Genomic DNA, 10,620 nt, shown 5'->3' with positions numbered 1-10,620 from the left:
TTTTTTGAGGCAGTCTCACTCTCTTGTCCAGGCTGGACTGCAGTGGTGTGATCTTGGCTCACTGCAACCTCCTCCTGGGTTCAAGCAATTCTCTTGCCTCACCCTCCCAAGTAGCTGGGATTAGGCATGTACCACCATGCCCAGCTAATTTTTGCATTTTTAGTAGAGACAGGGTTTCACCAGGTTGGCTAGGACTGTGAAGACTGGTTTCAAACTCCTGACCTCAGGTCATCTGCCTGTATCGGCCTCCCAAAGTACAGGGATTACAGGCATGAGCCACCGCGTCTGGCCCTTGCTGCTCTTAGCAACTCTCGTGTTTGATGTTAGTTTACATTTTCCCCTTAGGAGCATGTGGACAAAGCCATTGCTCTCCAGCCAGAAAATCCCATGGCTCATTTTCTTCTTGGCAGGTGGTGCTATCAGGTAAGCTGCATTTCAGGGCTTGACATAATGGTCCTAAATGCCTTCTGGCACTGATTTCCTTGCCAGAAAGAACAAGATCTTTGGTCTGCTCTGGCTCAGGTGCCCTTTCCTCTGAATGTTATTGGTGGTTGGACCCAGGCCCTTTTGACCCTGTTTTCAGTACATTTTCAAAGATTAAAAAAACCTTTAAAACTTGTTATTCACACCTTGATCTTTTGGTGGCAGGTCTCTCACCTGAGCTGGCTAGAAAAAAAAACTGCTACAGCCTTGCTTGAAAGCCCTCTCAGTGCCACTGTGGAAGATGCCCTCCAGAGCTTCCTAAAGGTATCAGAGAGGGGTGGGTGGCAGGGAAAAACACCAGGGTAACCTTGTTTTTTACAAGGTTTTCCTGGTAGGGGGCAATTTTGTGTTTGCTTGTTCTATGGGAAAATCAGAATCACTTGCGCACCTTATCAAAAATACAGATTTCTTCTTCAGACCCACTGAATTAGCCACATGGTTGGCGACTAGAAATCTCTCATAAACTTCAGCCTGATTAGAATATAGGAACCTCTTACTGAAATACCTTTGTCCCTTTTCCCAGGCTGAAGAACTACAGCCAGGATTTTCCAAAGCAGGAAGGGTATATATTTCCAAGGTAAACTCACTTGTCTACTTCAACATAGTTCTGGGAACTCCTGAAAGCACATATACTCACCCTCTTCTAGTCTCCTGATACTATTTCTCTCAGGTTTCACTGTTGTCTGTTTTCAGTGCTACAGAGAACTAGGGAAAAACTCTGAAGCTAGATGGTGGATGAAGTTGGCCCTGGAGCTGCCAGATGTCACTAAGGAGGTAATGCCTTTTTTTTTTTTTTTTTGGGGATAGAGTTTTGCCCTGTTTTCCCTTCTTGTTTGTTGTGGGATGATTTCGGCTCACCGCAACCTCCGCCTCCTGGGTTCAGGCAATTCTCCTGCCTCAACCTCCTGAGTAGCTGGGATTACAGGCACGCACCACCATGTCCAGCTAATGTTTTGTATTTTTAGTCGAGACGGGGTTTCACCATGTTGACCAGGATGGTCTCGATCTCTTGACCTCGTGATCCACCTGCCTCGGCCTCCCAAAGTGCTGGGATTACAGGCTTGAGCCACCACGCCCAGCAGTAATGCTTTTTAAATACTCCCTGTCTGTGTGGATCACCTTAGGTTGGGAGTTTGAGACCAGCCTGATGAACATGGAGAAACCGCGTCTCTATTAAAAATACAAAAGTAGATGGGTATAGTGTTGCATGTCTATAATCCCAGCTAGTCAGGAGGCAGAGGTTGCAGTGAGCTGAGATTGCACTCCAGCCAGGGCAAGCAAAACTCCGTCTCAAAAAAAAAGAAAAACTGCCTGTCTTAACTGAATCATCATGTGACATTTTTTAGGAAAAAATCTTTCCTAGGGAACGAAACACAGTCTACCTCTAGGGGACGAGACAGATTTCATGGGCTCCAGGCTATCCTGAGAAAGTAGGAAAAAGAATATAACAGAGCTCAGGAAGGAAGCAGAGGGCCCCTGTTCTCAGGTTCCACGGGTCTGGGAAAATGCTGGCTTAAATTTTGAGTCCTAAATTTGTTCTTTGTTTCCCTAGGATTTGGCTCTGCAGAAGGACCTGGAGGAATTAGAAGTCATTTTAGGAGACTAAGCACATTTCACTGGCCTTCATGACTTGATGCCACTATAAAAGTCAAAGCTTTTTTTTTTCTTAGACCTTCCTGAGATCAGGCAAATATTCAAATCTGACTCCTGGGTCTGACTGCCACCTACTGCCATTCCCCATCAGTTAATTTATTCTAACCTCTTAACCTAATGTAAAATTGGGGAAGTACTGGTGGCCTGAGTTGCTGCTGTTCTCTCCCTTGAGTGATCTCTAGGGGGAAAAAATCAAGATGCACACCTGCCCCAGGATTGCACATGGGTGGAGCCTGCTAGACCTGAGACCTTCCAACTGCTGGTGAGGTGGATAACTTCAAAGAGCTACGAGAACAAAGCATAGAACTTGTCACTTTAACTTTTTCACTGACTAATATTCAACACACGCAAATATATATATATTCCTAAGATCATACCTTACCTACCAGGGTAAAAAGGAGGGATCAGAGTGGCCCACGGACATTGCTTTCTTACCACCTATCATGTGAATTCTACCTGTATTCCTGGGCTGAAGGGCTGGACCACTTGATGACTTCCAGAGTTCTAGCAGCTTTTGGAATGATAGCAGTGGTACAGGGTTTATGATGATTCTATAAAATGATGTCTGAAAAGTTGCCTAGAATATATTTTGTTACAAATTTGAAATAAAACAAATTTGATGTTATCAGCTTTTTAGTCTTGTTTGACACCTCCATAATTGTTTGACGATAGAGGCTACTGCAGGCAGGTTACAGTTAATGCTCTTTCCAGTATGTAAAATACAGGTATTCAGCTTATTTTTTGAGACGGCGTTTCACTCTTGTTGCCCAGGCTGGAGTGCAATGACATGATCTCAGCTCACTGCAGCTGGGATTACAGACATGCACCACCACACCCAGCTAATTTTGTATTTTTACTAGAGTCAGGGTTTCACCATGTTGGTCGGGCTACTCTCAAACTCCTGACCTCAGGTGATCTGCCTTGGCCTCCCAAAGTGCTGGGATTACAGGCATGAGCCACTGTGTCCAGCTGGTATTGGGCTTATTTTTAGCCTAAACAAGGCCTACTGCAACTAAGCAGGTACTCCCTTGCCAGTCTCATGTTCATTCTTAGAGCCACCAGCACAAACCCCTAATTCCACCTAGAAGAAAAAGTAAGAGAACTTTCTAGGTCAAATTCATTTATAAGGTATTTAAGACTGAAATGCTTAGGGTGGGTGTGGTAGCCCATGCTTGTAATCCCACCCAGAATTCTGGGAGGCCGAGGTAGTTGGATCACTTGAGGCCAAGAGTTTGAGATCGGCCTGGCCCACATAGTGAAACCCCATCTCTACTTAATAAAATAAAAAAGCCGGGTATGGTGGCGCAGGCCTGTAATCCCAGCTACTCAGGAGGCTGAGGCAGAATTGCTTGAACCTGGGAGGCAGAGGTTACAGTGAACCAAGATGACACCATTGCACTCTAGCCTGGGCAACAAGAGTGAAACTATGCCTCAAAAAAAAAAAAAAAGATGCTTTTATTTAAGAACCAACCTCTTACTCCAGAATATCACTGTCTTTATTATACTACCTCATTTATTTTGTGGTATAGTAATGAAAAAGGACCTGAGATATACTCAATTCTAATATTTTTTGGTCTAAAACCTAGATTCAGTGGCTCTGGGAATCCATCTTTCTCCAGTGATTTTCCCAAGGAACAGGCAAACACAAAATTGCCCCCCTACCAGAAACCCTTCCTAATTAGGGTCTCAATAATGTCCATAGGGAAAAGCAAAGTTACTCCGGTATTTCTGTCACCCACACCCCCCGTCCACCTCAGTACCTTTAGGAAGCTCTGGATGACATCTTGCACAGTGGCACTGAGAGGGCTTTCCAGCAAGGCTGTAGCTTTTATTTCTAGTCAGCTCAGGTGAGACCTGCCACCAAAAGATTAAGGTGTGAATAAGAGGTTTTAAATATTTATTATTTTTAGGAACACTGACTATTCTGTATGGAAAACAGGGTTTGGCCCAGCCACCAATAACACACATTCAGAGGAAAAGGTACTTGAGCCAGACCAGGCTGAGGACTTTACTCTTCCTGGCAAGGAAATCGGTGTCATAGGACATTTAAGACCATTTTACTTATATATATACATATATATATATATATATATTTTTTTTTGGAGATGGAGTCTCACTCTGTCACCCAGACTGGAGTACAGTGGCATGATCTCAGTTCACTGTAACTTCTGCCTCCAGTGTTCAAGCAATTCTGCTATAGCCTCCCAAAGAGCTGGGATTACAGGTGCCTGCCACAACACCTGGCTAATTTTTGTATTTTTAGTAGAGATAGGGTTTCACCATGTTGGCCAGGCTGGACTCATCCTGACCTCAGGTGATCTACCCACCTTGGCCTCCGAAAGTGGTGGGGTTACAAGCGTGAACCATCACATACACAGCCTCCTTATATGTATTAATATCTCATAACATCATGTTGTATATGTTAAACATACATTAAGTTTATTTTAAAAACAGAAAAACGGTCACTGAGCACTTTGGGTAGGATCTGGGTTGTAAGTCCTAACTAGTGAAATGAGGTAAAGGGAAAAAAAGAGTCCCATAACCTCCATTTGGTCTCTGGCTTCCAGGGACATTGACAATGCTAGTTTTCAATCTTTGACTTTTTTTGAGACAGGGTCTTGCTTTGTCACCCATGCTGCAGTGCACTGGTGTGATCAGGGCTGACTACAACCAATACCTCCCAGGCTGAAATGACCTTCCCACCTTAGCCACCGGAGTAGCTGGGGACTACAGGCATGTGCCACCATGCCCAAATAACTTTCATTTTTAATTTTTTTGTGCAGACAGTGTTTCACCATGTTGCACAGGCTGGCCTCAAGTGATCTACCCACTTTGGCTTCCCAAGGTGTTGGGATTACAGATGTGAGCCACCACACCTGGCCCAGTCCCTGATTCTTCTTACTCTTTAAAGAGAGAGGCTGGGCATAGTGGCTTACACCTGTGATCCCAGAACTTTGGGAGGTCAAGGTAGGCGAATTACCTTATGTCAGGAGTTCAAGATCAGCCTGGTCAGAACAATAAGAAATGTCTCTACTAAAAATACAAAAAGTAGTCGGGCGTGATGGTACACGCCTGTAATCCCAGCTATTCAGGAAGCTAAAGCAGGAGAATTGCTTGAAACCAGGAGGTGGCGGTTCCAGTGAGTTTTGCCACTGCATTCCACATTGGGCAACAGAGGGAAACTCCATCTCAGGACAGAAAGAAAAAAAGAGACTAGAACTGCTTTGTTTTATTTTGTTTTTGACATGGGAGTCTTGCTCTGTCGCCAGGCTGGAGTCCAGTGGTGTCATCTCAGCTCACAGCAATCTCCGCTTCCTGAGTTCAAGCAACTCCCCTGCCTCAGCCTCCTGAGTAGCTGGGACTACAGGCGTGCACCCCCATGCCCAGCTAATTTTTTCTATTTTAGTAGAGACAGGGTTTCACCATATTGGCCAGGATGGTCTCGATCTCCTGACCTCATAATCCACCCACCTCAGCTTTCCAAAATGCTGGGATTGTAGGCATGGACCACCGTGCCTGGCTAGAACTGCTTTTAAAACAAAGCATTGTAGGGCTGGGCATGGTGGCTCACGCCTGTAATTCCAGCACGTTGGGAAGCTGAGGCGGGCAGATCACTTGAGATCAGGAGTTCGAAACCAGTCTGGCCAACATGGTAAAACCGTGTCTCTACTAAAAATACAAAAATTAGCAGGGCGTGTGGTGGGCGCCTGTAATCCCAGCTACTCCGGGGGATGAGGCAGCAGAATTCCATGAATCCAGGAGGTGGAGGCTGCAGTAAGCCAAGATCACGCCATTGCACTCCAACCTGGGTGACAAGAGCAAAGCTCCATCTCAAAAAACAAAAAACAAAAAAAACCCCAGAAACAATGCAACATTAATTTGAGTCGAGTCTTTCTATGTCCCTGCAGGCAGTGGTACCAACAGGCAGCAGCAGAGATTTCAACTGCCTCTTCTCTCAATACTAGCTGAGAGACCCTTTGAAGTTAGAAGAGCTAGTTAAAATTCCACGTAGAAGTCTGAAGGAGAGGAAAAGAAGTAACCCAAAACCCTGAAGTAAAATAATCTAGGCAAGTACCAGATCTGCACAACCACAGACTTATGAGATAGAAACAAAAGCCAGAGCCAGGTGCGGTGGCTCACGCCTGTAGTCCCAGCACTTTGGGAGGTCAAGACGGGGATCACCTAAGTTAGGAGCTCAAGACCAGCCTGGCCAACATGATGAAACCCTCTCTAAAAAAAAAAAAAATACCAAAAATTAGCCGGGCCTAGTGGCAGCCGCCTGTAATCCCAGCTACTCGGGAGACAGACAGGACAATCACTTGAACCCGGGAGGTGGAGGTTGCATGAGCCGAGATCGCACCATTGCACTCCAACCTGGGCAACAAGGGCAAAACTTTGCCTCAACAAAACCATAAACAAAGGCCACAAGGCAAGCCATGGTATATCTTTGTTTTATTTTCCATTAGGTTAAAGAACAAGAAAAATCATCCGCAAACAGGACTTCCCTTTCTGGTTTCAAATCTTAAAGTAATAGAAACTAATCACCCCTACCTACGCAGTGCCAAAAAGATTATGGAGACCCAATCTGCTATAAACAGCACATTCACTACTATTAATTACTTTATTAGAAGCCTCACAATCTGTTTACTTACCTTCTGAAATGCTGCTTTTTTTTTTTGTAACATGGTCTTACTCTGTCACCCCAGGCTGGAGTACGGTGATACAATCTCAGCTCACTGCAAACTCTACCTTCTAGGCTTAAGGGATCCTCCCACCTCAGGCTCTCAAATAGCAAGGACTACAGGCGTGAGACACCATACCTGGCCTGAAATGCTTAAAACTCCAGAATTATCTTGAGTTAGTCTTAGCAATAAAAGACCACGCAGGTGGATGGTGAAGGGCTAACGGCCCATTACGCTTGGCACAAGACTCCATAACCAAAACCTTACGCAAGATCATTCAGACATACAACTTAAAAACCTGCCTGAGGGGAAAGTTTTACTGACAGAAAAAAAGAATCTGTGCAGAGACCCATTCCCTGTGCTACATAGCTCAGGCATTTTATTATACCATTAATTCAGAAGTGACAGAAGGGTCGAGTCTCTCCAGCTTTAGTTATCTTAGAAACATAAGACTGTCCCGTAGACAGCTTATAAAGACCCAAGTCATTCCCAAGGCACCATGTCAAAGATACTTCGCACCCCTCCTCCAAAACCAAAGAAAACACAGAGATTAATACACTCCAGAGGAATACACAGTTTAGATTAGTTTGTGACTACTTAGCTGTCTCCTGTTTACACCATCAGAAAAGCTGATACAATAGCTGTTTTCCCGGAAGCCTTTTCCTGGTAGTCAAAACAGGAAAAGGCCTGTGAACACCAGGGAGCAGTGCAGTGCACTCCCATTAGGCTACAGCATTTAAGGTTTTTAACAGAAAAAAAACCCAATGATTCAGTCTTTGGCATCTCCCACTCCATCTGCATTGATGGCAAACATAGCTTCAGCTTCAGGAAGACAGGGAGAGTCGTAGATTTTGCAGATTCTGGTTTCCCCTCTTCCTTTCCTCAGATACAATCTGACCCAAAGACACAGACCAAAGCATCAAGTTATTATAATTAAAGAATTCTATTCCTATAAAAGAGCTGAAAATTTTTTAGACATATATTCGTCCTAGAAGAACACTGTGGATGTTTCTGTACTATTTTCCTTAATGCATTTCCAACCTGGCAGAATCCATTTTTGCCCTGGCCCCTCTTAAGTGGATTGTCCATACTGAAACATTAAAAAAAGAAAAAAATTTTTTCAGGACAGTGTCCCGTTCTTTGACCCAGGCTGGAGTGCAGTGGTATGTGATCATAGCTCCATGCAGCCTTGAATTCCTCCGTTCAACTGATCCTCCCGTCTCACTCTCTTGGGTAGCTAAGACTACAGGCACACACCACCATACCGGCTAGTTTATTTTGCAGAGATATTGGCCTCACTATGTTGCCCTCACTTGTCTGGAATTTCTGGCCTCAAGCTAACCTCTCATCGTGGCCTCCCAAAGTGTTAGGATTACCACTGTGAGCCACTGTGCCCAGCCCATTTTTTTAGTAACCAGGGAGAGGCATAATTATTCAAATTCATTCTTCCACATTTGTGGGTTTTTAATTCTTATATGAGCAAATATTTATACCAACCAAAGCAAGTCCATTAGATTAGCAAGAGTTCCCAAGTGTCTATACAACAGTAGCTTTAACAGGGCTTAAAAGAAAATGTTTTATCTTAATGTCTACTTCACAGTTAACATGACATTCTGAAAAGAATCATTCCCTCATCTTACCTGGTTGTTGATGCATGGGCAATGATATTTCCTCCAATAGGTTTTTTGGGATCGGCCGCAAACATGGCTGCTCCATCCACCTGGGCTACCACCTGATTAGTGATTACCACTGCTACGCCAAACTGATGGAGAAAGGAAAAATGTCAATTTTGTGGTCACAGACATTCCAAGAGCCTTAATGCTGCTACCACTTTCCCCTACAAGGCAACGAATGACTCATATCTCTCTTCCTCCTTTTCTTTTCTTTTTTTTTTTTTTTTAAAGACAGGGTTTCACCATGTTGGTCAGGCTAGTCTTGAACTCCCAACCTCAGGTGATCCGCCTGCCTTGGCCTCCAAAGTGCTTGGATTACAGGCGTGAGCCACCATGCCCAGCTGGTCCTCTTCCTCCTTTTCTAATAGAGCTTGATCATCTCAGGCACTGATGTCTTGGCTTCCTAGCAAGGCTCCTGGAATTCACAGCCACCAAAAGTAGGCATTTTCTGTCCCTATCCCAAAACTTACCTCATCAGCAAGTCGCAGAAGCATCCGCAGAAACCTGGCCAAGTGCATCTGCCTGGCTGAAAGCTCACCTCGACCCGAGTAGTCTGTTCTGTAAAGGGCGGTGGCACTGTCTACAATAAGCAGTGCATACCTACAGGAAGCAAGGATTCTCTGAAGCCTCTATCTAGCCTGTGTCAGGCAGATTCTCTCCCCTTCCTTACCACCCTAAAATCTCATATTCATAGTTTTTCTTGCATATAAATGTTTTATTAAAATACTTGCACAGCACTAACAACTGAGGTACCATTTAACAAGATTTCCACAAAATTCAGATAGATTATGGTTTCATTTTTAATAATGACTTGCCCTAAACTACAAAGCAAGAGTGTAAAAACAGGAATTAAACTTAAACCTCCTCATTTCTAATTAAAGCTACTATCAATCTGGCCAAATAGCCATTACAGGATCCAGGTAAGAACTCTAAGAACGTATTTGGTGTCTTATACTGACCACATACCTAGATTCTACCATCATGGCTGATGCTTGATAAAGGAGCTGAGTCTGGTGGTCTGTGTTGAACGCTCGAGCATATGCTACATTATCGAGGACATCACTGCCAGAGAGACCATACCTATAGGAGAGGAGAGAACATTTATAGTCTGCACACAGAACTCAGGCAGATGAGCAATTCATCTCTGACACTTAAATTACCTGAACAGGTACTGACAGTAGTTTCAGGGTTAAAGAATGTAATTCCCTTTCTGTTAAGTTCGGGCCAACTATAAGCAGAGAGATGATAGCATCCAGTTACTCTGGAGCTCTACCTGGCAAGTCTTCAGTATAAATCAAATCTATTCTTGGAGGGCCAGGTGCCGTGGTTCATGCCTGTAATCCAAGCACTTCGGGAGGCCGAGGCAGGTGGATCACCTGAGGTCAGGAGTTTGAGACCAGCCTGGACAACACAGCAAAACCCAGTCTCTAATAAAAGTATAAAAATTAGCTGGGCATGGTGGCAGTATGCACCTGTAATCCCAGCTACTCAGGAGTCTGAGGCAGAAGAATCGTTGAACCCAGGAGGCGGAGGTTGCGGTGAGTCGAGATCACACCATTGCACTCCAAACTGGGCAACAGAGCAAGACTCCGTCTAAAAATATAAAAATAAAAATATAAGGATGGAGTCAAGATGGCCGATTAGGAGCAGCTCAGGATTGCAGCTCCCAGCGAACGCGCAGAGAGTGAGTGGGCGCCGCATTTCCAGACGGATTTTTATTGCCCACAGACCAGGAGATTCGCAGGGGGAGGAGCCCCAAGGGTCGCCAGTGGGGCTGTTTTGGCTGGCACAGCTGTTTCGGCCGGAGCGGCTGTTTTGGCCAAACGGCCAGCATTCCAGCGCGGCAGTTCTCAGTACAAAATACATGGGTCCAGGCACTGTTTTAGCTGGCAATTGGATCTCGGGGAAGACAGAGTCACCCATTCAACGGATAGAAAAGGGGACTGAAATAGGGAGCCAGGCCAGGAGATTCCCAGGCAAAAAAGCAACACGAATCTCAGCGTGGCTGTTTCAGCTGGCGCAGCGGGTTACTGCATGGGAAATCGCACAGATCCCGGCGCCTTTTCAACAGGCAACTGGAATACCTGGGAGACAAAAAAGAGACGAGAGACGACTGTACAACTAAAAAA

General features: G+C 44.8%; 2 protein-coding genes across 2 annotated transcripts in view; one reads left to right on the top strand and one right to left on the bottom strand.

Moving 5' to 3' along the window:
* RMDN3 (regulator of microtubule dynamics 3) overlaps positions 1-2,763 on the top strand; it is a 21,849-nt gene extending 19,086 nt beyond the window's left edge. Inside the window, exons 9-13 of the mRNA XM_017530889.2 lie at positions 346-423; positions 649-747; positions 1,007-1,060; positions 1,177-1,257; positions 2,036-2,763. Of these exons, the coding sequence (XP_017386378.1) occupies positions 346-423; positions 649-747; positions 1,007-1,060; positions 1,177-1,257; positions 2,036-2,089 (366 nt within the window). The 3' untranslated portion in view covers positions 2,090-2,763. The remainder of the gene's footprint in view (positions 1-345; positions 424-648; positions 748-1,006; positions 1,061-1,176; positions 1,258-2,035) is intronic.
* Positions 2,764-7,113: 4,350 nt separating this feature from the next.
* The window catches only part of RAD51 (RAD51 recombinase), a 41,845-nt gene continuing 38,338 nt past the window's right edge, over positions 7,114-10,620 (bottom strand). The window contains exons 8-11 of the mRNA XM_017530966.2: positions 9,458-9,571; positions 8,962-9,091; positions 8,459-8,580; positions 7,114-7,711 (exon numbers count right to left, since the gene is read on the bottom strand). Of these exons, the coding sequence (XP_017386455.1) occupies positions 7,588-7,711; positions 8,459-8,580; positions 8,962-9,091; positions 9,458-9,571 (490 nt within the window). The 3' untranslated portion in view covers positions 7,114-7,587. The remainder of the gene's footprint in view (positions 7,712-8,458; positions 8,581-8,961; positions 9,092-9,457; positions 9,572-10,620) is intronic.

Source organism: Cebus imitator, unplaced genomic scaffold, assembly GCF_001604975.1.
Source record: "Cebus imitator isolate Cc_AM_T3 unplaced genomic scaffold, Cebus_imitator-1.0 Scaffold70, whole genome shotgun sequence".
In the NCBI taxonomy this organism is placed as follows: domain Eukaryota; kingdom Metazoa; phylum Chordata; class Mammalia; order Primates; family Cebidae; genus Cebus; species Cebus imitator.
Note: the sequence above shows the minus strand (reverse complement) of the source record. Positions and strands in the feature narration are given on the sequence as shown.